The 27,152-nt window shown below is 37.8% G+C and overlaps 2 protein-coding genes across 3 annotated transcripts; one reads left to right on the plus strand and one right to left on the minus strand.

Moving 5' to 3' along the window:
• The first annotated feature begins 15,415 nt into the window (after nucleotides 1–15,415).
• On the plus strand, nucleotides 15,416–19,026 carry LOC112732340 (asparagine--tRNA ligase, cytoplasmic 1). Its single transcript, XM_025781033.3, has 6 exons — nucleotides 15,416–16,752; nucleotides 16,871–17,461; nucleotides 17,660–17,916; nucleotides 17,998–18,127; nucleotides 18,246–18,304; nucleotides 18,582–19,026. Exons 1-6 carry the CDS (start codon nucleotides 16,282–16,284, stop codon nucleotides 18,763–18,765), a joined length of 1,692 nt encoding a protein of 563 aa, XP_025636818.1. The 5' UTR covers nucleotides 15,416–16,281; the 3' UTR covers nucleotides 18,766–19,026.
• A 386-nt stretch (nucleotides 19,027–19,412) lies between these two features.
• LOC112732341 (uncharacterized) lies at nucleotides 19,413–22,222 on the minus strand. Of its 2 annotated transcripts, XM_025781034.2 has the most exons (7): nucleotides 21,663–22,222; nucleotides 21,528–21,589; nucleotides 21,352–21,435; nucleotides 20,895–20,949; nucleotides 20,519–20,654; nucleotides 20,105–20,155; nucleotides 19,413–19,982 (listed from the first exon to the last, which is right to left on the minus strand). In XM_025781034.2, exons 1-7 carry the CDS (start codon nucleotides 21,757–21,759, stop codon nucleotides 19,883–19,885), a joined length of 585 nt encoding a protein of 194 aa, XP_025636819.1. In that variant the 5' UTR covers nucleotides 21,760–22,222; the 3' UTR covers nucleotides 19,413–19,882. The 2 variants fall into 2 exon arrangements, with proteins under 2 accessions (XP_025636819.1, XP_025636820.1); XM_025781035.2 differs by lacking the exons at nucleotides 19,413–19,982; nucleotides 20,105–20,155 and adding an exon at nucleotides 20,162–20,353 and having other exon boundaries at nucleotides 21,663–22,217.
• Between the last annotated feature and the right edge of the window lie 4,930 nt (nucleotides 22,223–27,152).

The raw sequence follows: 27,152 nt of genomic DNA on the forward strand, positions 1-27,152 counted from the left end.
TCAGAATGGACCATCCTTGATATATTCTATGATGGTCTGTCTGAATTAGCTAAAATGTCATTGGATACCTCTGCAGGTGGATCCATTCACCTAAAAAAAATGCCTGCAGAAGCTCAAGAACTCATTGACATGGTTGCTAATAACCAGTTCATGTACACTTCTGAAAGGAATCTTGTGAATAATAGGATGCCTATGAAGAAGGGAGTTCTTGAAATTGATACTCTGAATGCTATATTAGCTCAGAATAAAATATTGACTCAGCAAGTTAATATGATTTCTCAGAGTCTGAATGGAATGCAAGCTACATCCAACAGTACTCAAGAGGCATCTTCTGAAGAAGAAGCTTATGATCCTGAAAACCCTGCAATAGCAGAGGTAAATTATATGGGTGAACCTTATGGAAACACCTATAATCCATCATGGAAAAATCACCCAAATCTCTCATGGAAGGATCAACAAAGGCCTCAACAAGGCTTTAATAATGGTGGAAGAAATAGGTTTAACAATAGTAAACCTTTTCCATCATCCACTCAGCAACAGACAGAGAATTCTGAGCAGAATCCATCTAGCTTAGCAAATTTAATCTCTGATCTATCTAAGGCCACTGTAAGTTTCATGAAGAAACAAGGTCCTCCATTAGGAATTTGGAGGCACAAGTGGGCCAGCTGAGTAAAAGGATCACTGAAATCCCTCCTAGTACTCTCCCAAGCAATACAGAAGAGAATCCAAAAGGAGAATGCAAGGCCATTGAATTAATTACCATGGCCGAACCTGTAAGGGTGGGAGAGGACGTGAATCCCATTGAGGAAAACCTCCTGGGACGCCCAGTGATCAATAAGGAGCTTCCCTTTGAGGAACCAAAAGAATCTGAGGCTCAACTAGAGACCATAGAGATTCCATTAAACCTCCTTATGCCATTCATGAGCTCTGATGAGTATTCCTCTTCTGAAGAGAATGAGGATGTCACTGAGGAGCAAGTCACCAAGTACCTTGGTGCAATCATGAAGCTGAATGCCAAATTATTTGGCATTAAAACTTGGGAAGATGAACCTCTCTTGTTCACCAATGAACTACGTGATCTGGATCAACTGACATTGCCTCAGAAGAAACAGGATCCTGGAAAGTTCTTAATACCTTGTACCATAGGCACCATGATCTTTAAGGCTCTGTGTGACCTTGGTTCAGGAATAAACCTCATGCCCCTCTCTGTAATAGAGAAACTGGGAATCTTTGGGGTGCAAGCTGCTAAAATCTCATTAGAAGTGGCAGACAATTCAAGAAAACAGGCTTATGGACAAGTAGAGGACGTGTTAGTAAAGGTTGAAGGCCTTTACATCCCTACTGATTTTATAGTCCTAGATACTGGGAAGGATGAGGATGAATCCATCATCCTAGGAAGACCTTTCCTAGCCACAGCAAGAGCTGTGATTGATGTGGACAGAGGAGAATTGATCCTTCAAATAAATGAGGACAACCTTGTGTTTACAACTCAAGGATCTCTCTCTGCATCCATGGAGAGGAAGCATAAAAAGCTTCTCTCAAAGCAGAGTCAAACAAAGCCCCCACAGTCAAATTCTAAGTTTGGTGTTGGGAGGCCACAACCAAACTCTAAGTTTGGTGTCAAACCCCCATATCCAAACTCTAAGTTTGGTGTTAGGAGGTCTCAACAAAGCTCTGCACATCTGTGAGGCTCCATGAGAGCCCACTGTCAAGCTATTGACATTAAAGAAGCGCTTGTTGGGAGGCAACCCAATGTTTATTTATCTAATTTTCATGTTTTATTAGGTTCATGATCATGTGGAGTCACAAAATAAATATAAAAAAATTAAAAACGGAATCAAAAACAGCAGAAGAAAAATCACACCCTGGAGGAAGACCTTACTGGCGTTTAAACGCTAGTAAGAAGCATGTTTTGCGCGTTCAACGCCAGATTAGAGCATGGTTCTGGCGCTGAACGCCAGAAATGCACCCTGGAGAAGAGCTAGCGCTGAACGCCCAGAACAAGCATGGTTCTGGCGTTCAACGCCAGAAATGGGCTACAAATGGGCGTTCAACGCCCAGAACAAGCACCAATCTGGCGCTGAACGCCCAGAGTTGTGTGCAAGGGCATTTTGCATGCCTAATTGGGTGCAAGGTTGTAAATCCTTGAACACCTCAGGATCTGTGGACCCCACAGGATCACCTCAGGATCTGTGGACCCCCCAGGATCCCCACCTACCTCCACTTACTTCTTCTCACCCCTCTTTCACACAATCCCATAAACACTCTTCCCCAAAACTCTTCACCAATCACCTCAATCTCTCTTCCCTATCACCACTTCACCACTCACATCCATCCACTCTTTCCCATAAACCTACCTCATAAACTCCACTTACCTTCAAAATTCAAAATCAATTTCCCACCCAAACCCACCCTAAATGGCCGAACTTACCCCCCTCCCTTCCCTATATATAACCCTTCATTCTTCCTCATTTTCACACAACACAACCCTCTTTTCTCTTCTTGGACGAAACACACCTCCCCCCTCCTCTCCATATTTTCTTCTTCTTCTTCATCTATTATTTCTTCTCTTACTCGAGGGCGAGCAAAATTCTATGTTTGGTGTGGTAAAAGCATAAGCTTTTTGTTTTTCCATTACCATTGATGGCATCCAAGACCGGAGAATCCTCTAGAAAAGGGAAGGGGAAGACAAAAGCTTCCACCTCCGAGTCATGGGAGATGGAAAGGTTCATCTCCAAAGCTCATCAAGACCACTTCTATGATGTTGTGGCCAAGAAGAAGGTGATCCCCGAGGTCCCTTTCAAACTCAAGAAAAATGAGTATCCGGAGATCCGACATGAAATCCAAAGAAGAGGTTGGGAAGTCCTAACAAACCCCATCCAACAAGTCGGCATCCTAATGGTTCAAGAGTTCTATGCCAATGCATGGATCATTAGGAACCATGATCAAAGTAAGAACCCGAATCCAAAAAATTATGTTATAATGGTTCGGGGGAAATACTTAGATTTTAGCCCGGAGAATGTGAGGTTGGCGTTTAACTTGCCTATGATGCAAGGAGATGAGCGCCCCTACACTAGAAGGGTCAACTTTAATCAAAGGTTGGACCAAGTCCTCATGGACATTTGTGTGGAAGGAGCTCAATGGAAGATTGACTCCAAAGGCAAGCTGGTTCAACTAAGAAGACTGGACCTCAAGCCTGTGGCTAGAGGATGGTTGGAGTTCATCCAACGCTCCATCATCCCCACTAGCAACCGATCTGAAGTTACTGTGGATCAGGCCATCATGATCCATAGCATCATGATTGGAGAGGAAGTAGAAGTTCATGAAGTCATCTCCCTTGAACTCTACAAAATAGCCGAAAAGCCCTCCCCTGGGGCAAGGCTAGCTTTTTCTCATCTTATTTGCCATCTATGTTACTCAGCTGGAGCTTTCATAGAAGGAGACATTCACATTGAGGAAGAGAAGCCCATCACTAAGAAAAAGATGGAGCAAGCAAGAGAGCCCATTCATGGAGCTCAAGATACGCATGAAGCTCATCATCATGAGATCCCGGAGATGCCTCAAATGCATTTTCCTCCACAAAACTATTGGGAGCAAATAAACACCTCCCTAAGAGAATTCAGTTCCAACATGGGACAACTAAGGGTGGAACATCAAGAGCACTCCATCATCCTTCATGAAATCAGAGAAGATCAAAAAGCAATGAGGGAGGAGCAGCAACAAAGACAAGGAAGAGACATAGAAGAGCTCAAGGACATCATTAGTTCCTCAAGAAGAAAACGCCACCATCACTAAGGTGGACTCATTCCTTGTTCTCACTTTCTGTTTTTTGTTTTCTCTATGTTAAGTGCTTATCTATGTTTGTGTCTTATTACATGATCATTAGTAGTTAGTAACTATGTCTTAAAGTTATGAATGTCCTATGAATCCATCACCTCTCTTAAATGAAAAATGTTATAATTCAAAAGAACAAGAAGTACATGAGTTTCAAATTTATCCTTGAACTTAGTTTAATTATATTGATGTGGTGACAATGCTTCTTGTTTTCTGAATGAATGTTTGAACAGTGCATATGTCTTTTGAAGTTGTTGTTTATGAATGTTAAATATGTTGGCTCTTGAAAGAATGATGACAAGGAGACATGTTATTTGATAATCTGAAAAATCATAAAAATGATTCTTGAAGCAAGAAAAAGCAGCAAAGAACAAAGCTTGCAGAAAAAAAAAAAGAGAAAAAAAATAGCGAAAAAAAATAGAAAGAAAAAGAAAAAGCAACCAGAAAAAGCCAAAAGCTCTTAAAACCAAGAGGCAAGAGCAAAAAGCCAGTAACCCTTAAAACCAAAAGGCAAGGGCAATAAAAAGGATCCCAAGGCTTTGAGCATCAGTGGATAGGAGGGCCTAAAGGAATAAAATCCTGGCCTAAGCGGCTAAACCAAGCTGTCCCTAACCATGTGCTTGTGGCGTGAAGGTGTCAAGTGAAAACTTGAGACTGAGCGGTTAAAGTCAAGGTCCAAAGCAAAAGAAGAGTGTGCTTAAGAACCCTGGACATCTCTAATTGGGGACTTTAGCAAAGCTGAGTCACAATCTGAAAAGGTTCACCCAGTTATGTGTCTGTGGCATTTATGTATCCGGTGGTAATACTGGAAAACAAAGTGCTTAGGGCCACGGCCAAGACTCATAAAATAGCTGTGTTCAAGAATCATCATACTGAACTAGGAGAATCAATAACACTATCTGAACTCTGAGTTCCTATAGAAGCCAATCATTCTGAACTTCAATGGATAAAGTGGGATGCCAAAACTATTCAAGAGGCAAAAAGCTACAAGTCCCGCTCATCTGATTGGAGCTATGTTTCATTGATAGTTTGGAATTTATAGTATATTCTCTTCTTTTTATCCTATTTGATTTTCAGTTGCTTGGGGACAAGCAACAATTTAAGTTTGGTGTTGTGATGAGCGGATAATTTATACGCTTTTTGGCATTATTTTTAGTATGTTTTTAGTAGAATCTAGTTACTTTTAGGGATGTTTTCATTAGTTTTTATGTTAAATTCACATTTCTGGACTTTACTATGAGTTTGTGTGTTTTTCTGTGATTTCAGGTATTTTCTGGCTGAAATTGAGGGACTTGAGCAAAAATCAGATTCAGAGGTAGAAGAAGGACTGCTGATGCTGTTGGATTCTGACCTCCCTGCACTCAAAGTGGATTTTCTGGAGCTACAGAACTCAAAATGGCACGCTTCCAATTGCGTTGGAAAGTAGACATCCAGGGATTTTCAGAAATGTATAATAGTCCATACTTTAAATGCCAGTTCTACGCTGCTGTCTGGAGTTAAACGCCAGAAACAAGTCACAAACCAGAGTTGAACGCCAGAAATACGTTATAACCTGGCGTTCAACTCCAGAAAGAGCCTCTGCACGTGGAACATTCAAGCTCAGTCCAAGCACACACCAAGTGGGCCCCGGAAGTGGATTTATGCATCAATTGCTTACTTCTGTAAACTCTAGTAACTAGTTTAGTATAAATAGGACTTTTTACTATTGTATTAGACATCTTTTGATCATCTTTTGATCATTTTTAGATCTCTAGACCTCCATGGGAGGCTGGCCACTCGGACATGCTTACCCTCTATATTCACTTATGTATTTTCAAACGGTAGAGTTTCTACACTCCATAGATTAAGGTGTGGAGCTCTGTTGTTCCTCAAAGATTAATGCAAAGTACTACTGTTTTCTATTCAGTTCATCTTATTTTGCTTCTAAGATATTCGTTTGCACTTCAACCTGAATGTGATGAACGTGACAATCATCACCATTCCCTATGAACGCGTGCCTGACAACCACTTCCGTTCTACCTTAGATTGAATGAGTATCTCTTAGATCTCTTAATCAGAATCTTCGTGGCATAAGCTAGATTGATGGCGGCATTCATGAGAGTCCGGAAAGTCTAAACCTTGCCTGTGGTATTTCGCGTAGGACTCTGGGATTGAATGACTGTGACGAACTTCAAACTCGTGAGTGCTGGGCGTAGTGACAGACGCAAAAGGATAGTGAATCCTATTCCAGTATGATCGAGAACCTCAGATGATTAGCCGTGCTGTGACAGAGCATTTGGACCATTTTCACAAGAGGATGGATTGCAGCCATTGGCAAGGGTGATGCCTCCAGACGATTAGCCATGCAGTGACAGCGCATCGGACCATTTTCCAGAGAGGATACAAAGTAGCCATTGACAACGGTGATGTCCTTACATAAAGCCAGCCATGGAAAGGAGTAGGATTGATTGGATGAAGGCAGCAGGAAAGCAGAGGTTCAGAGGAACGAAAGCATCTCTATGCGCTTATCTGAAATTTTCACCAATGATTTACATAAGTATTTATATCCTTCTTTTATTATTTAATTTCGAAAACTCCATAATTATTTTATATCCGCCTGACTGAGATTTACAAGGTGACCATAGCTTGCTTCATACCAACAATCTCCGTGGGATCGACCCTTACTCACGTACGGTTTATTACTTGGACGACCCAGTGCACTTGTTGGTTAGTTGTATCGAAGTTGTGACAAATTATGAATTGAGATTAGAGCACCAAGTTTTTGGAGCCATTACCAGATATCACAATTTTGTGCACCAGTAAGCATGTAAAGTTGGTATGATATGTTGCTAGGACCAAGTTTAGCATAGTTTTATCCTATGGAACTTTGCTGTTAGGGCTGGCCGAACTTAGTGTTTGGTTGGAGGAACTAATGGGAATAGAGGATATTTCTGGTGGGTGTAGTTAAGCAATTCGGATTCTTAATGGCAACTAATCAGAGTGACACAGCGGAAGGCGGGAGTGAGCATCGGCACGATAGAACTGTGATAGATGAGATGCCTTGATGACTTGCTTAGGTTGACGATGATAAGTAGTAGAACACTTCGTGGAAGGAGGAGTCTTGAGGATATAACATGTGATTTGAATTTTGGAGACAAAATTCCTAATTAGGAAGGGAGAATGTAAGAAGCGAAATTAAATCAATCGCTTAATTAAGAATAAAATAATAAATTAATTACCTGGAATAGGTTCAAAAATTTAGACATTTTAATTTGAAAATTTAAATGTGAGATTCAGATTCAATGATATTTTTCGAGTGGAAAAATATAATTTTCTGCGAAAAATTGCTTAAAAATGTGTATCAGTAAATTAGCTGGCAGTACCGGCTTAAGTCTGTCCGGTACTGCGTGAGAGAAAGTAAAACTGTAGAGATTCTTAGAAAATATTTAGAATTGAAAATCGGGCGTTAATCTTAATGGTTTTAGCCCAAAGTTGGGCCAAACAAAACAAAAGTGCTAAGCGGTCGGACCGGGCCCAAGTTGGGCCCAACACCAACATATATAAACAACTTTAGTGAGCCAAATCAGCTCATAACACACATACACACGTGCGCGCGCGCACACACACACACACAAAAGAGGGTTGCTACTGAGAATTGAGAGAGGAAGAAGAAGTGGCACTATTCACTTTCATCTTCATTTGCTTGTAACTCGAGCTACAGTGCTCCGATTTGTATCCCGTTTGCAGCTACGTGAAGCTCTTGCTGAGCCTGTCATTTCTACCTAAGAATTTTTGGTAAGAAATCATGTTTCACACTCCTTCATTCAGCCCTAACAATTTCAAAAATTTAGGTTTTGGTTTTGAATAAATTTTGTATTTTGGTTGTTTAGGTGCCATCCAATAGTGGGTTATTATTGGTTTGCACCCCAAACACCTTTGGGTAAGGTAAGAATGCCCTAAACCCTTATGGATTTGTGATTTTGGTGAACCCTAGGTATTAATTGTCATAAATTAATTGTGTATAGCTTGAAAATTGTGATTATTGGAGCTTGTGGATTGTGTTTGGTGGCTTGATGAACTTAGGAACCCTGTGGAAGCTTGGTTGGAATCAATTTGGTGAAATTGAGAGTGTTGAAAATCGACCAAGGTATGGTTTCAGTTTTCTTTATGTAATATGTAATGTTTCGTCAAACTTAGGCTAGCGGACCATAGGATAAGATTGAATTGAATATATGATTGTTTGAAATGTGTTTGTGGCATATGCATATTGATGGAGGTTGAATAATTGTATGTTTTGAAATATGATTGTGGTGGATTGTAATGTGATGATGATCGATGATTAATGATCGATGTATGTATGGTATTTAAAGAGGGATGATTGAATTAAGGAATGAGAATTTGATGGATTCGGTTAATGATTGATGATGCTTTGTGATGATTATGTTGATAAGAACCTAAGGAAAATTGTGAGGATTGAATGGTTTTGATAGTTATATGATTGAGAAATGGTTGGAGAGTGCTTATTATGGATATTTGGGTTGTTTTGAGTATGTTTGAACTGGTTTGGTTTTGGAGTTTTGAAAAACTAGAGAACTTTACCAAATTTTGTAAAACCTTATTTTGATGAACTTTGATTAGGGATAACTTGGCCTCTGGTCCTTTGTTTTTGACAAAAAATTAATTTAAATGAAAGTTGGGTCCGAGAGTTTTAAGACATTTGAAGAATGGACAAAAAAATTTTAAAATGAAAAAATTATGTGTGTTTGAAGTTCGGTATAAAAATATGATTTCTGTAGCTTTTAAAAAATTTCTAAGTTTTAAATGGCATGTGTATGCGACTGCTACACGCGACGCAGAGATTGGCTGCTACCATGCACCCATGCCTACACCGCATAGGTGTGCGTATGCGAAAACGATGATTTTTTAGGCATGCGTACGTGGCATGTTACACACGATGCGAGTCTCCTTTACTGTTATAAGATCTTGTGTACACGAGTGTAGCATGCGTACGCGACATGTGCATTTTGACATGCAAGCGTACGCATGACTCTTTTTTACTGAAATTTGTTTTTCTTCATTTTAAAGGTTCCTCTACCTTTCTAAACGATGATTTTTGAGGCATGCGTACGTGGCATGTTGCACACGACGCGAGTCTCCTTTACTGTTATGAGATCTCGTGTACGCGAGTGTAGCATGCGTACGTGACATGTGCATTTTGACACGCATGTGTACGCGGATAGGTGTATGCGTACGCATGACTCTTTTTTGCTGAAATTTGTTTTTCTTCATTTTAAAGGTTCCTCTACCTTTCTAAACTTCCATAACTTCTATTTAAGACTTATAACTAGTGATTAGGCCTTGAGACTATTGAGGATAAGTTAGATGACTTAAGATTAGATATTTTCTATTTGATTCTTAGAGACGGTGACTTAGGCTTGGGATGAACTATGGATGGAATGACATGAGTGAATTGGGGGAGTATTGAAAGGATAAAATTTTAAGGACTAATGATGAGTTTGGAACATAGGAATTAAATGATCATGGTTGATGAGATTGATGAGATGAGAATCCATGGACTTGTGCTATGAGCAGTGATCACTGTGAGTAAATTATATGAACTTGTGCCATGAGCAAGTTAATCCCGCTTGTCGAGGTCGCGGAGCTGGCGTAAGGACAGTGGTTAATCCAGCTTACGTTGAGATGTGAAGGCTGAGATAGTATTCCGCTCGCATAACCTTCTATGCCACAAGAGTGTGTCAGGCACTATATCCTTGGAATAACAGTGTGCCAGGCATTATATCATCAGAACGATAGTGTGCAGGGTACTATATCACTGATGTGGCAGAAAGGCTACATCCAAAAGGATGTGTAGTTAGCAATTTATAGTCGACAATGTGATATCATAGCCAATAGGAACATGCATTCATCATATGCATCTTCTATATGCTTGTTTGCTTTGCTTAACTCCTGTTATGCCTAAATGAATCCCATGCCTATTTACTATTTGTTTTACTTGCTGTATATGTATATTACTTGTACTCTACTTATTTGCATTAATTGTGCTTTCTGCTGGGATTGAGGAGGCTTGGTAGGCGGTGGTGATGGGATCACATGGAGGTTAGACTAGCGAAGGCTGTGGGACAACGGTGTTTCTATTATTAGAGATTCCTTAGGATTTAGATAACCCTTTATGGATTGTTAAATTGTTTCTAAGTTTTAAATCTCTATATCGGTGTAAAGTTCTAGGATTGCCTTTGGCGTCTTGGGACCTTATATCTTATATATTGGGCATTGTTACCATACTGAGAACCTCTGGTTCTCATACCATATGTTGTTGTTATTTTTCATATGCAGGTCACAACCCACCTTGGTGAGTTTGCAGACATGGTGACAGAATGGAGGATGGCTTCTCTTTTGTTTTATCCTGCTTTACTTTTGTTGTAGTTATCCTCTGATCTTTTGAATATATATAACTTGGTTACCTTAGAGGTTTTTGTTTTAAACTTTGAGAGATAGGAAGTAAGCCTTTTATAAAACTCTGTTGTATTTCTTGACTAGTCGGCCTAAACTCCGCAGCTGTGACTAGTTTCTTTTGTAAATTATATATATGTTTACTTTGTTTAATTATTTGCTTCTACCTTGTATCTTGGAGCTTTAATGCAAGGTTCTATATTTATATATTTTGTTCTTATCTTGCCTATGCGTTTAGTTATTGTGTGAACGCTTCGCGCTTTGTAATTTCACTCTATGCGACTTTGAATTTTTATTCCTTCATCGGGCTTCTAGTGTTATTATATATATATATATATATATATATATATATATATATATATATATATATATTATTGTATGAGCTTTATAACTGTCGTGGCACTTTGTTATCCTTCGCTTTACGGCTAGAGGTAAGGTTTAGGGTGATAGGATGTTACATGAAGGCTCTGTGTAGAACTCATTTCTCCATAGAACCTCCTCTCCGCATTCTTGTACATTTTTCCCTATTTTTCAATCACACAAACAATGGTATTCTTCCTCTTCTTCTCAGATTCTTTTATGTGATTGAGTAATAACATAGAAAAAAGGAGTAAGAGTGAGAGTAGACCGCAAGTAACGAAATTCTCATTGACCAAAAATACTATTTATTAGAGTAGATGATGTCATTTTTCTCACCAAACTACCAAAATCTAATTTGTACACACCTACTCTAATTCAGAATAGTTTAACATCATGAATAGCTATTATCTACATCACCAAAATAACCATTACTTTTTTCAATTTGTAGCTAAATGACGCTGCCTAGCCCCAATTCTAAAGTCCCCTTTGGACAAATCCTTTGAACTGTCATAGTAACAAAAATGAAATAGAAGAACTAATACACAATAACTAATTATAGAAAATATCATAGCAAAATTAAAAGACTAATCCCCAACTTCTTATTAGAGTAAATCTCGAAAGATACTAAATAACTTAAGAAGAAGAGAATGAAGTTATAATTTAAAAAAATAGAAGAATTGAGACAGAAAAATGAATTAGCAAAAATAATATAGCAGAAGTAAAACTCCAATTTCCTATTAAAGTAAACACCAAAATAACTAGTTGACTTAACTTCTTTCAAAGTAACTGGCACTGTGAGGCTACAACAGGCTTCATCATTCAGGGAAGGCAACGGCACATCACCAAGACAATCTGAATCCACATCCTCCGACTGGCAGAATAGGCATTTATAAAAGGATCCAGCTTCCCTTCTAAAGACCTCCGGATCCGTTTCTCACAACCCATCTTGAAGAAAGAGATCATGAATCTTATTATGCTTTCTCCGCACAAGAGTATGAACATGAAAGAACTTGGCATTTCTATCCCCAAATTTTACCCACTGCTCTCTAGATTTCTAAAACTATAGAAGTTTCTCCTGCATAACCATGTTATTAAATTCCTCAATTAGTTGTTGTTCTTTTTGCCGCATAGTCAATCCTTCATTACTTCTAGTCACTTCTAAAGGAAATTAATCTGCCTCTCCAATTCGCATTTCCTAACAAAAATGTTGCCGAACACTTTAGAATTAAACTCTAGATAGTTCTTCTGCACTTCTTAAAGCTTGCCATGCACCTCTCTGTAGCCAGCCCGCCAAGACTAGTTCACAATATCTCTGTACCCCGGGTGAGTTGCCCAAGCCGCGAGAAACCGAAAAGGTCTATTCTTTTTCGGTTGGGGACGACATGTACAACGTACTAGGATAGAACATTGATTAGACTGAAGCCTATTTAAAATTTCTGCGTAAGCCTCTGGAAAGAGAGATAACCATCCACTGTTGATACAAATCCGGTCAAGTTTTTTCGCCACCTAAACACCATTTTTAACCCTTCTGTACCAAGAAAATTGTCTTCTAATAGTCTTCAAGTCAAACAGACCACTATCCCCTAGAGAGGCAGCAAGCCGATCTGCATGGTGACTTGAGAAGAGGCAACCCTTAGATTCATGAGAGAATAGTACTTCATTAAAATCACCAAGAACAATCCATGGCCCACAAAAAGACAAGGACTGAGTAACAAGATAATCTCATAGAAGAACTCTGGTATTAAACTGAGGACTATTATAGATACCACTGCACCTCCAAATCACATTATTTACCTAAACCTCAACTGTAACACACTGATCGGAAGCATCAATCCATTTGCAGTGAGCACCCTGCATTGCAGAAAAGAACCAGATACCCCCTTATGTTCTGATGCCTCCACTATACCAATAGAGTGATAACCAAGTCTTTCCTATAATAGTTTTAAGTGTTGAAAAGGACAGTGAGTTTCAACCACAATAAAAATTAAAGGTTTAAATTTCCTATCCAGCTCTTTACAATTCACTCGGGCTAACTTATGCATACTTTTAAGGCGTCGGACCCTGATGGGTTTCAGGCTTTCTTCTTCAAAGAATATTGGGAGATTATTGATTTTGATGTTTGGACTATGGTTCGTCATGCATTCTCTAGTTTGGATATGGATCCAAGGATGACGGAAACTCTTGTGGTTCTAATTTTGAAGGTAGAAAGCTCAATTTCCATGAAGGATTTCTGACCTATTAGTCTCTGTAATATGATTTACAAAGTTATAACGAATGTCCTGGTCAATAGACTTCGTCTCATCTCAAAGAGATTGTTGGACCCCTTCAAGGAGGGTTTATCCCGAGGAGAAGAACCCCAGACAACGTCATTGAAGCACAAGAGGTTCTCCATTTTATGAAGAAGACAAAGTCAAAGAGAGGCACCCTAGCCTTTAAGATTGATCTGGAAAATGCGTACGACAGAGTGGATTGGGGGTTTATGAAACAAACCCTTGTGTGGTTTGGCTTTCCTCCTCCGACAGTCAATTTGATTATGCATTGTGTCACTGCTTCCTTGCTGTCTATTCTCTGGAATGGGGATAGATTAAATAGCTTCACTCCGAACAAAGGTCTTAGGTAAGGAGACCCTATGTTATCGTATCTATTTGTGTCGTTTTATTAATTAGCAAGTTGATAGGGGCTTGTGGAAGTCGGTTGCTGCTTCTAGAGGCGGTCCAAGAATTTCTCATTTGATGTTCGCCGATGATTTGCTTCTTTTCTGTAAATCCAAAAAATAAAAAGTTCAAACTGTAATGGTAGCTTTGGAAAACTTCTACAGAGCCTCTGGGATGAAGGTTAATGTCGAGAAATCTAAAGCACTATGCTCTAGGAATGTTTCAGCGACAAGAAGAAAAGAGATTTTCACCGGAGTATCCTCCATCAGATTTGTCCATAACTTGGGTAAGTATTTAGGGGTGAACCTTAATCACTCTTGGGTGACATGCGCAACTTTTAACAATGTTCTGTACAAGATTCAGGGAAGGCTAGCCAGCTGGAAAGGAAGATTACTTAATAAGGTAGGTAAACTACGTTTGCTTAATTCGGTAGTGACTGCAATTCCTACTTACCGCATGCAGGTATCTCTTTTCCCTAAAGGGGTAACTAATAAGATAGAATTCATGATGCAAAAATTTCTATGGAAGGGTCAAGTTGATAGTAGAGATCTGAATCTGTTTAACTGGAAGGTGTTGGTCACCCCTAAGAAGTTTGGGGGTCTGGGAATTAGAGATCCTATTTGTGCTAATATTGCTCTTCATAGAAAGCTAGTTTGGCAACTTTTTCACCATCCTGACAAGCTATGGGTTCAACTGTTGATGGAGAAATACCATTCCTTTAGGGATAATTGCTTCAGTCGGTCTCGAGGTAGGGGATCTTATGTTTGGAAAAGTATATGTCGAGCTTGGGATATCTTAAAAGAAGGATTTATTTGGAGCATTAAGGATTTGAAATAAAATTTTTGGTTTTTTAAATGGAGAAGAGAGGGGCGATTGTGTCATGAGATAGATTATGTTCGTATTTCTGATTCGGATCTCCGGATCTTGGATCTTTGGTCATCTGGACAGTGAAACTTTGAGAATATCTATTTTTCTCTGAATCAGTCTCTGCAGAGCAACATTAGCTCTAACAACCTAGATGTTCAAGATGGTTCAGAGGTTGGTTGGTGTTGGACTAGTGCGGCTTCAAAGGTTTATGATGCTCGTAGTGGTTATTTGTGGGTCAATAAGAAGATGTTTAGTTGGGAGGATAGAGAAAAATTGGCTTTGGGAGGCACTCCCTACTGCTACATTTCGTTTTAGGAGGGGCATTTTGCACACGGATAGCTGTCCAAGATGTTTCTCAGGTCAAGGATCGGTTTTACATTGCATTTGGGATTGTCCAAAAGTCCAGCTAGTTTGGCAAGCTTTGGGGGATCTGTGGTCAACCTCTGAATTTAATGAGTTGGTTCTTACATAATAGCAAACAACTCTCCTTTAGATTCTTTTCTGGTCTCTGGTGGATTTGGTGTTCGAGGAATAACAAGATCTTTCATCCCCACGAGCCTTTGATTACGGACAAGGTGATTAGTATGGCATTGTCCTTGGAAAAGGAGCTCCAGAATATTTTTAAGTTGCAAGGAGTGTCTATCCCCTTCACCATTAGTGGCTCTTGAATTCCCCTCTTGGTGGGTACCTTTAAAATTAATTGTGACGTTAGCTATCCTAGCAATGGTGCTCGGGTTGGTTTTGCCTGTGTTAGTAGAGATTGGAAGGGAAGGTGACAATGAGGCTATCTGAGAACAATTGAGAGTCATAATATTTTGCCAGGAGAGTTGTTTGCTATTTAGAGATGTTCTCTTTTAGCCTGGGACTCAAGGCAAAGAGATGCTATATGTAAGGCAGACTGTGTGAAGGCCTTTATTATTGTCAATAATTTTTAGGATTGTTTTGGTTTTATTGATTCTTTGTTGTTGAAAATTTGGATATCATGCCTTGGAAATGACATGCTGATTTCCTGTAGATCTTGAGAGATGCAAATACAGTAGCAGATATCATGGCAAAAACGGCAATGCGAATCCTTTCTCCCCAAGTGAAACTTCCGTTGTCTTGGAAGAAGTTTGAGAGTACTATTCAGTGAAATTGCCTTTTTTAAGCAGTTTCTTATTTCATTTTCCTTTTCTTTTTTTTTTTACCAAAGATAGAAAGACTCGAACCCGCAACCTCTTAAATGAGTATGGGAGACTATGCCATTTGAGTTATAACTCATTGGCTTTCATTTTCCTTTTCTTGATTGTTATTTGTTTTTTTTTTCAGTCACAAAAAATATTAAAATAACTACATAACAGAAGAACATGATTAAAATAACAAAAACACGTAAATAGAAAATAAATGAAAACCGTATAAATAAACTATCCTTTGCAGCACTAATAAAAATAATGAAAACCGTATAAATAAACCATCCTTTGGAGGAAACAAAAACCTAACAAAGGAACATTCTTTTTTTCGAAGACATAAGTTTCAGAAGCTACTATCTTGTCTGATTGACGACAGTGAGACAGAGTCAAATCCTGGTATCTAAGGTTGAAGACAATCATCACGTTTATACCAAATTATTAGAAAATCCAACTCCATGTACGAGAAAATCCCGAAGAACTTTGACCATCACCACCAAATCAGCATCCAACAAATATGTCTTGTAGACAAAAATTGATAATTCGAAGAAAATTCCACCTCAGAAATGAATCAGCCTAAAATCCAGAGAGGTCTCTACATTGGAGATAAAACAACGTGAATGCTCATGTATTATGATTTATGATAGCAGTAGTTTGATTGACGAAATAAAGTGTCTAGAATGTTTTGATACACACCGGTGAACGAGCAGCATGCGCATTGGGGAAAGCTGATTCGCTGCGTCAGCTCCACGCTACCTGCCTTTTGACGCAGCACACAAGCTGCGTGTTGTGTCAGAGCAAACTGCAACTGATATATCACGCCAGTAACCAATAATGTTGCATTACACCATTTATTTGTCCATATAAAAAATAATTTCTGTTCATTCCGGATCTCTCTCTCTCGCTCACTCTACTTCTCAGCGCAAACACTCTCCTCTCCGCCGCCGCCAATGCAGGACCAACTGGCAGCCGTATCACTCAACGACGCCGATGAAGTCCCCAGAGCCCAATTCTCCGACCGTGTCCCCATCCGATCCATAGTCTCCCGGCCCGACGGCGGCTCGGGCCTGGTGGGCCGGAAAGCCCGTGTGGGTGGGTGGGTGAAGACAGGGAGGAAAGCCGACAAGGACGCATTCGCCTTCTTGGAGCTCAACGACGGATCCTCCGCCGCAAACTTGCAGGTCATCGTGGATGCTTCCCTAGGAGACCTTGGGCAGCTGGTCCCCACCGGAACCTGCGTCGTCGTAGACGGCGAGCTCAAGGCGCACCCAAACCCTAAGGGCAAGCAGAAGGTGGAGCTTCGCACCCAGAAGGTTCTCCATGTTGGTCCCGTCGATCCCGCCAAGTACCCTTTGCCCAAAACCAGACTCACCCTCGAGTTCTTGCGTGATTTCGTTCACCTTCGTTCCCGAACCAACACCGTAATATTCTCAAAATCCGTTCTTTTATGTTGTTTTCAATTTCCTAGTTTATTGCAAGAGTATTTTGATAATTGAAGATAGGTTATGTTTCTGATGGGATAGTCGTGTATGGCTGCAGATCTCTGCTGTTGCCCGAATTCGACACGCTCTTGCTTATGCTACACATACCTTTTTCCATAACCAAGGATTCCTTTATGTACACACTCCGATTATCACGACCAGTGATTGTGAAGGTGCTGGGGAGATGTTTCAAGTTACAACTTTGCTCAGTGAGGCAGAGAAACTGGAGAAGGAACTAGCGCAGAATCCTCTTCCGACCCAAGCTGATGTAGAAGCTGCTAGACTGGTTGTGAAGGAGAAAGGAGATATTGTTTCCCAGTTGAAATCTGCTAAAGCAAGCAAGGCAGAAGTTAATGCTTCTGTGGATGAGCTTAAACAAGCTAAGGAGAGTCTCTCCAAGTTGGAGGAGAGATCTAAGTTGAAGCCTGGTATACCTCAAAAGGATGGAAAGGTGGATTATACTAATGATTTCTTTGCCCGCCAAGCGTTTTTGACTGTTTCGGGCCAACTTCAAGTCGAGTCCTATGCTTCTGCTCTTAGTGGCGTATATACATTTGGGCCAACGTTTCGTGCAGAGAATTCTCACACTTCCAGGCATTTGGCAGAATTTTGGATGGTAGAACCTGAAATTGCATTTGCTGAGTTGAAGGTATGTGAAACTCGGACTATCTCTCTGACCGATGGGCATATCGTCAATGGCCATTGTTTCAAGTTTTAGGAAATATGTTTCCGGGTTATTTTTTCTTCTCTGGTGTTAACTTTGTTGGATGCGCAGTTCAACTGCCCATATCCCTTCCAACTCCTCCTGGCCTTAGATATTGATTTTCTGCTGTACTTTGTCGTGTAGGATGATATGAACTGTGCCGAAGCATACGTGAAGTTTTTGTGTCAGTGGTTACTTGACAATTGTCTAGAAGATATGGAATTTATGGCTGACAAGTTTGATAAAGGTTGCATTGATCGTTTGAAAATGGTTTCTTCAACACCCTTTGTTCGAGTTACTTATACAGAAGCAGTGGAAATCCTTGAGGAGGCTGTGAAGAATGGTAAAAAGTTTGAGAATGAAGTGAAATGGGGAATCGACTTGGCATCTGAGCATGAAAGGTAGGTTTAGATTTGTATTTTCACGTTCTTCTTTTTATTGATTTGTGTTGAATGATATCATGGGGGCATGTTGTTATGCAGGTACCTAACAGAGGTAAAGTTTCAGAAGCCTGTCATTGTCTATAACTATCCAAAAGAAATCAAAGCATTCTACATGCGACTCAATGATGACTCAAAGACTGTAGCTGCTATGGATGTTCTTGTCCCAAAGGTATGGATCTGTCGATTTGATTTGGAACATTGTCTTCAGTGCGTGGATGCTGATGAGATATCAAGATGCCTAGTTTCATTGTTTGTTGGCATAATAAAAGCTTTCAAACTAAATTCAGGTTGGAGAGTTGGTTGGTGGGAGCGAAAGGGAAGAGAGATATGATGTCATTCAAGAAAGGTATGAAGAGACAAAATTTGTCGGATTTGGATCCTCTAAAGTTTGAATTCTACTTTAGAGAGTAAAGTGTGATCTCTTACCATTGATTTCATATGTGGGACCAAAAATAAATATGAAAGAGAAATTGTTTAAGGGTAGAAGATCACACTTTAATCTCTAAAGTCAAATTCAAACTTTAGAGGATCTAAATCCAAATTTGTCTGCTTACCCTGCCTGGTGATTTGTTTCCGTCCACAGAAGATACCTCACATTGTCTTTACTTATTTACATTTTGCAGAATTAAGGAGATGGGGTTACCTCTTGAGCCGTATGAATGGTACCTTGATCTGAGGCGGTATGGAACAGTTAAACACTCTGGATTTGGTCTTGGCTTTGAGAGGATGATTCTTTTCGCCACGGGCTTGGAAAATATTAGAGACGTGATTCCCTTCCCACGATATCCTGGTAGAGCAGATCTATGATCTTTATTTCCAGTTGCACTTCTCTTGCACAAGGTAGAGATGTAGTTTTGTAGCATGAATAGTGGATTTGCTGGGTTTTATATATAAATCAGATATTTATCTCCACAGTATTGTATTTCATTCATTAGAGAGCTTTGTATAAATATTTTCCTAAGCATGGCCAGGAAACGATATTCTGTTTACTTCTCACAACACAAAGATGTACTTAATTTATTCAATATGAATAAAGTCCGATTTGCATTTTGTGCAATTCGTCATTTATATGTAGTTGTATAAAGTTGAACACTGTTTTAACTTTTAAACTCATTCGCAACAAAGAAAATTGATGCTATGCTATGTTCTAATGAAAATTCAAGGGTTTTATATTTCTTGTGTATTTCCTTAATATTAAATTATGACTTGTGCTGATTAACAGCAACTTCTTCTTCCCTTAATTTTACCCGATATAACTTTGGAGAGCATAAGAATCTCAGTATCTTCTGGATACAAGCCTTGCATTGAAGCGTAGCATCAATCATAGTCTTCATTCCTGCACAACAATTAGCTTCTTCCACGATTTTTGTTCTTATTCACAAGCAAAAATCAGAGGTATTCGCTTAGCATTATGCTGCCTATCTTCAGCCAATAAAGCAAGGAACCCACTGAAATTCCCACAAAAAGTTCAATTGTTCTTTTTCAATATCCAACCTATTTTGCAAACAATTCAATACCCATGTAAGTTAACATGTCTAAAGTCTAAACTTGTCAGCCGTAATGGCAAATTCACGCAAGGTACGAACAGCTATAAAATTCTGTTGATTAACAGCAATGACACAACTTGCATAAACTTTAGAGAAATGTGATTCACTAAGTTGCTCAGTAAAACGAAAATTATTATAGCATCCAAAATTGCTACTACCACATCTCACCAAAACATCGCCACTCCACCAGATGCCACCTTAAACCATGTCACTTGCTCTCTGATCAGGTGACTGTTCCTATCTTAACTCTCCCTGCTGTTGTTGGCTGATAAGGGTATCAGCCTCAATCCATATGACTGATTGAAAATAATTCACAGGTTATCCGGTCAATCCATTCCAAAAATTGCTTCCCATATCACCAGGGCACAATGTCCACTCTAGCCTGCTTTATAGCTATACATGTACCCACGAAGCTTTCTTATCTCTTCTGATGACTCACTTAGCAAATGATCCACGTAGAGGCAGATTGTGGCTCCCCTGCAGCAGCATAGTAAGTTAGTAACCAAGCAACAAACTTACCTGTTTAGTGCTACACAAATTAAATAAGTAAAAAAGGAATAAAAGATAAAAGAAAAGAATATATTATTAACAGCGCTTACCCAAGAGGACCAAATGGCAGAAAGATAACATCCCATCGGAATTTAGGCAGCCTATAAGAAAATTAGTGTTATATATTAGAGGTGAGGGAAGCACCTGAAATAGCACATATTTGAAGGGGGATATAAACAGCAGAAAGAATAGCTGAAGATAGTATAGGAAGCAGTTATAGAATGGAAAATATTACCAGAGCAGGCATAACATCTTGATTTTCTTGAATGCTTTCTTGAATATGCATTGGTTCAAATGTACTAAAATACAAATAAGTTCCCTATGATAGTGTATACTAAAAAGTAAAAACCAACCCCATAGCTAAATTATATATTATATTCCAGTAATTTCATGCTTTTATATCTTAGTTGATTTTCAATTCCATATGGTGACCATGATTATTTGGTGGTTATCTATGAACTTACCTCAACATGTAATATAACCAGAACATTGCAGGAACAATGGCAGTAAACCACGAGTACCAGATCCATCTTCTGTGATGCACTGACTCATCAATCAATCCTTTCATGGAAAATGAGCACACTAAAACAGCCATCCAGTCTGTAAAAGCTATTCAATTAGTTTTTGACAACAGCCGCCACCACATAAATTGACAAATTAATAGCATATCATGTGTCTACTTCAATTGCAAGTTCATACTGATAACGAAGGCGATAAAAACCGAACATAGGGACTAAAGACACAATTTCTATAGAAAATGCAGAAAAAAAATAAGGAACCTAAAATAGGAAGTCTAGCTGAGGTATATGTATATAATTCTAGATAAGTAAAGGAATGAACCTGCAGAGATAATCATCCATGAGTAGATGTCCTCCATGAAATAGGCATAAGGCCTCTGTTTATCAAGAACAAAGAAAGGTTAACAGCATATTCAGTAAAACAAACAATCACAAAAATCAGAAAATGAAAACGTTATTAGCTACAATGACTTCAATGCTATATATTTGGAAAAGGAATAATAAGAGTGTACGACCACAAAGCCTTCCAACATACAAAATTCAATTGTCCTCTTGGTAAATAGGCAAACGACTTATTTTCATCCAAGGCATACAAAATACGTTATCATCAAAGACAAAAGCAAAAAAGTTTAATAGTTTCAACATGGATCAAACACATAACAAGCCTCAGAAGACTCAAAATCAGATAACAAAATAAAAGAAAAGAAAAAAACAAATAGCTATTATTCCACGCAACATTCTCACATCACATGCATGCTTGAAAGAGAGTTGCAACATACCATCTCCCATGGAGATGTAACCTGTTTGAAGATGGAATACAAAAGAAACTGCATGTAACAGAAGAGCAGAATGGCAAACACCCTCTACATAATAAAAAAGGAAAATAAAATCAGAGATGAGTTCATATAAAAAAGATTAAAATCAAATTGACTTAAAAAGAAAAAGGAGATGATACCCTCCAAAAGCGATTATTCTCAGCTTGAGTGGCCTCTAAAGAGCGAACAAACTCTTCTTGCTCTGTAAACCAAAATTGGAATCACAAAATGACCTAAACTGATAGTTGCATTGAATAAAATGGAAAAGTGGAAACCTTGAGGGCCCATGGGACGAGAGTCTTCATCGTCGTGGATGGGAAGAGAGAACTTGTCGTCTCCTGAATTGCGCCATTTCCTTGCAAGCTTCTTCATTTTCCTCTTCTTCGCCCTTCGCCCTTCGCCCGTTGCCAATTTTTTTGCACATTAACACACAGCTATTGACCCCAATTATTTTTCTTACCAAAGTATTATTTTGGTTCTAAATATTTGGATTTGGTTTCTAATATTTCAAACCTTTTAATTTTGTAACACTTTTTTTTAAATTTTTTTATATAAAATCTTAAATTCTAGCCATTAATTATCAACATTCTAAAATTAAAAAAAAATTAAATAAGTGACAATTGGTGAATTAATTTTACTTACAAATGTGTTATTTAGTAGAAAAAATATTGATAATTGATCGAGATCAGTTTAGCAACTTATAAAATTGGGAGAAGATTCTATTCAAAGGGAGTTATAAAGAATTTCAACACTTGCTTGCATATTTTTAATTTTGTAAAAGACTCGAGTTGGTATTGATAATATGATACGATTCGATTGGTAATCGATTTTGACTAGATAGTAAGGCAAATCTTTAAAATTGGGGAACATGACTTAGGAGACAGTTATCAAGTTGTATTTGCCGAGAACAGTTATTTTGAGTCATCACCAAATCGACAGGTGCCAGCACATAATTGGTGAAAGATGCTTATAAATAGAGTAGCAAATAAGGGATTGGAGGTTGAAAAATCGTTTCAGAAACACTCATATCCTCTGTGACTTTCTGAGACTTTTGGTCTTAAGTTAATTTCTGTAAGTTTTCTTCCATATTCTTATATTTCTTTATCATTTTTGCACTTTACATTAATGCAGTTTATCTTTCTCGCAAGTTCAATATTTATCTTTTATATTCTGGTTTTATTTTAAATACTTTGCAGCATTAATTATGTTTAGTAAAATTTTTCTTTACATTTTAAGTATGTATTTTCGCAAGTCAGATTGGTTTTGATTTACTAGTTCATCCTTAAAGACAGTAATATAAAAAAAAAGCTTGCTTCTTCATCGTGACAAAGAAGAGTAAATTTTGATTCCAGATTGGCTTTTAATGCATGGTAAAATTGGTATCCGCAAAGAGGATTATGTTTCGCTCCCAGAAAATAGATATTGAACCAACCTAGATGTTTTTGCAATTAAAATTTATTTGCATAGATTTGTGAAAACTCTGTAAAACAAATTGACAAGTCCAGTAAAACAGTTTTTTAAATATCAAAGTTGTATTTTCAATTTCATGCATAAAAGGATTTCAAAAGTGTATGCGATTGCAAAGTGGTAGAATTATTAATATGTTTGAAAAAGTTTCAAATAGTAATGTATAATCAAATGTACCAGTAGGTATCGCACAAACTTCTGCAAATTCATTATCACATACAGAAAGAAGTACCTAAAATTCTAGAAAATTGTTGTAGTTGTTAAAGCAAATACTAGGGGTAATGGGTGAAATCCATGCCCTAGAAGTGCGCTAATACAAAATCTATTACCAGTAACTACAAAGTGGCGCCTATTTGGCCTTCCTCTTGGCTATATGCCACCATCAGGCAGTTACGCACCTCCAGTCAGATTTGGAAATGCGCCAGTTACATTGAATAACCAACCACTCGAGATTATTCAGTTGGTTCCTTGTCCAATAGTTCAGGATCAATGACTACTTTTTGTTAGCATATGGATGTGAGTCATCATGATTTAGTTAATTTACTAACTCATCAAATGACTGCAATTCTTAACCCAATTATGACTGATAATAATACTAAGTATGATCAGTTAGCTAGGTAAGTCGATAGAATTGTTATAATTGTAAATTTGATGAATGGTATGGTCAACCTCAAAATATACGTTATAATAATGAGAAAAGTTTCCATAACAATCTTAATGACAAAAATCATCCTCACGTCGTTCGACGTGGTCAAAATGCTGATGATGTCTTGAATTGAATTCGAGCTAATCAGCGTGGTGGTTATTATCAGATGATAAGGATTGTTGAAAATACCCTCAATCGAGTAGGTATTAATGTGGTATTTATGCATCGACCTATATCGTTTTAGCTTTTCCTGAAACAATACAAATGGCTAAGGTACCTACGGGGTAAAAAAAATCCTAAAATTGTTACCAAGTTTGTTGGAGAAGTACGAGAATCAACTGTAGAGCATATTGCTCGATATTTGGCTAAACTTGGAAATCTAGCAAACAATGAAGATTTGAAAATGAAGTTTTTTCTTTTTATTTGACAAAAAAATATTTTTACATGGTTTTTGAATTTAAGACCCAATTCGAGTTGGGCTCAATTGAAAAATACATTTCATAGTCAATTTTATAGAGGTGAATCGAAAGTAACTAACAGATTTGTTTGCCTTTAAAATAGAGGATGATAAATTAATAGATGATTATATGATTCGATTAAAAAATGATCGCAGTCAATATTTTGTGTCGATTCCTGAAAGCAAGATTGTCAAAGTAGTAATCAAGGGTTTTTGACGTTAGAGATTTTTGCCAGTAAAGAATATCATAAAAATAGTCGCATTGTAGATATAGTTTCTAAACCAACAAAAATCCCTTCATACAAACGTTTTGGTTGTCACAAGTAACAAACCCCTTTAAAATTGATAACCGAGTATTTAAACCTCGGGTCGTCTTCTCAAGGAATTGCAGGGAGGTGTTCTTATTATTGGTTATGAGTTTGTAAATTGGGGGTTTTAATGTATAAGATAAAAAGCAAGAATAGTAAATGACAAGAAAGTAATATTGTATTAAATTAAATAAATAATAAAACTCTTGGCAAGGTATAAGAACTGGAAGTCCTATTCTTGTCAATTGCGACGAGAATTGGGTTTTAATCCCACTTTGTTAACCTCTAACTATGAAGGTAAATCAAGTAGATTAATTAGCTTAATCCTCAGGTCCTAGTCAATTCCTATGGAAAGACTAGAGTTATTGGAGCAACTCCCAATTTCAACCACTGCTTTATTTGACAGCTTAAGCGTTACCAATAAATCAACCAAAGCCAAAAGGGAAAAATCTAAATTATTTATATAATAAAAAGGAGCAATCATAAGTCTGAAATACCTCAAGATATATTAAATAGAAAATCAATCTAAACATAGAGAGTCATAAACAAAATTGAGAAAAGAAATAAAAGAACATTGAACCTGGGATTGAGAGTCACTCTAAAACTAAGAGAAATCCTAAATCCTAATCCTAAGAAAGAGGAGAGAACCTCTCTCTCTAAAAACTACATCTACTCCTAAAATTGTGAATATTGAGAGCCTCCTATGAATGGATGCAGTCCCCCACTTTATACCCTCTAATCTGTGTTTTCTGGGCCGCAAACTGGGTCAGAAACAGTCCAGAATTCGCTGGTTTCGAATTTTGCCACGCTGGATTTCCGTCACTGCGACGCAGCCGCATGGATCACGCGGTCGCGTCGCCTAGCGTCAGGGGAACTATAACATATTATATATCAAATCGAAGCCCCAGACGTTAGCTTTCCAACACAACTGAAACCGCATCGTTTGGACCTCTGTAGCTAAAGTTATAGCCGTTTGAGTGCAGAGAGGTCAGGCTGGACAGCTTAGCAATTTCTCCAACTTCTTGCATTCCTTCCACTTTTGCATGCTTTCTTCCCATCCTCCATGCCATCCTTGCCTTATAATATCTGAAAACACTTAACACACATATCAAGGCATCTAATGGTAATAAGAGAGGATTAATAATAAGCAAATATAAGATCAAAGAAGCATGTTTTCAACCAAAACACATAATTAGGAAGGACATATAAAACCATGCAAATAGTATGAATAAGTGGGTAAAGAGTTAATAAAAACCACTCAATTGAGTACAAGATAAACCATAAAATAGTGGTTTATCAACCTCCCCACACTTAAACAATAGCATGTCCTCATGCTAAGCTCAAGAGAAGCTATAAAGATGAAGAGGAATGGTAGAATGCATGAAATGCAACCTATCTATATGAATGTAACTACATGCAAAAAATGTTTCTACCTTCTTGGTTAAAAGTAAATAATCTCTTCAAGACAAACGTAAACCAGATTTCACTAATTCAAATCATACAATAAAAAGCAAGTAAACTTGTAAGAAGACAGCTCATGAAAGCAGGGAACATAGAATCAAGCATTGAACCCTCACTGGTAGTGTGTATCACTCTAATCTCTCAAGTGTATAGGGTTATTCACTCTACTCTTCTCTAGTCATGCTTTCTAAACCTTGTTCTTCATCTAACCAATCAACAATATTTAATATACCAATGCAAACGTCATGAGGTCTTTTTCAAGGTTGTAATGGGACTAAGGTAAGGGTAAAGGTATATATATAGCTAAGTGAGTTTTATAAATTGAATCTTTAATTAATCTAAGCTCTCACCTAATATACATATACTCTATATACTTTTAAATTCATGCCTAGCTACCCATAATTCCCACTTTTTGTATAATTCCCATACTCACGTACCAAATTTTCTTTAATTTTTTTATCACATGTGCATTGATCTTTTATTAAACTTAATATTTGGGGTAATTTTGTCCCCTCATTTATTTATTTATATTATATATATATATATATATTTTTTTTCTTTTTCTCTCTCTCTTTTTTTTTGTAGAGAAATAAACATAACTTATCAATGCACATGGATTTTTCTATTATTTTTCTATTTTGGTTTTTCATGAGTAAGTTCCCAAATTCCTAATATTCAAATAAATTAGAAACATGTTACATTCCCTTATCAACCCATGTTCCCAAAATTTCCCCACACTTATTTGCTACACAATCTCTATCTTAAACTAACCAAAGATTCAATTGGGATAATTAATTTGTTTTCCGCTTAAGGCTAGTGATGTGGTTATAGAACAGAAGGGGATTAAAAGCTCAAGGGGCTAACAAAGGTGATGTAAAAGGTAGGCTTATTTGGGGTAAGTGAGTTGATAATCAAATATGGCCTCAATCATACGCAAGCATGTAAATATACTAAACAAAGGACATATAGACTAGAACAAAATACAGATTACAATCATAGAGAAGGAAACACACAGGAATAAAATATTTATGGTTAAATAATGTAACCATGTAAATAAGCTCAAAGTCTCACAGGTTGTGTGTTCTTTGGCTCAAAAACCATGTTCCAAATACAACTTCAAACAAGTTTAACACAAAAATTTTGGTTTTAAATTAGTGAAAATTTTCAAAAAAATAGGATCTTTAAGAAGAAACTTATTATTTTAACCAAGCAGTAACTAAATGCAAAATCAAATAAACATGCAATTAAATATGCAAATGCAACAATTAACAAAGAAAATAAAATATTGGTGTTTGAGACAGGAAAGTACTAACCCATGGAGATCGGTATCGACCTCCCCACACTTAAAGATTGCACCGTCCTTGGTGCATGCTAAGATGTGCAAGTGGATGGGGGTTGTGGTTCCTCAGCTGGGGCTCTTTTTGTT

This window comes from Arachis hypogaea, chromosome 13 (assembly GCF_003086295.3).
Source record: "Arachis hypogaea cultivar Tifrunner chromosome 13, arahy.Tifrunner.gnm2.J5K5, whole genome shotgun sequence".
NCBI lineage: Eukaryota > Viridiplantae > Streptophyta > Magnoliopsida > Fabales > Fabaceae > Arachis > Arachis hypogaea.

Bases quoted from the DNA above. Each gene is read 5' to 3' on its own strand.
- LOC112732341 (XM_025781034.2), bottom strand. From the start codon at position 21,759: ATGAAGAAGCTTGCAAGGAAATGGCGCAATTCAGGAGACGACAAGTTC. The intron at 21,590-21,662 runs GTTTCCACTTTT...TTTGGTTTACAG, and splicing joins TCGTCCCATGGGCCCTCAAG to AGCAAGAAGAGTTTGTTCGC. The intron at 19,983-20,104 runs GTAAGCGCTGTT...ATGCTGCTGCAG, and splicing joins CTGCCATTTGGTCCTCTTGG to GGGAGCCACAATCTGCCTCT.
- LOC112732340 (XM_025781033.3), top strand. From the start codon at position 16,282: ATGCAGGACCAACTGGCAGCCGTATCACTCAACGACGCCGATGAAGTC. The intron at 17,917-17,997 runs GTAGGTTTAGAT...GTTGTTATGCAG, and splicing joins TTGGCATCTGAGCATGAAAG to GTACCTAACAGAGGTAAAGT. The intron at 18,128-18,245 runs GTATGGATCTGT...AACTAAATTCAG, and splicing joins TGGATGTTCTTGTCCCAAAG to GTTGGAGAGTTGGTTGGTGG.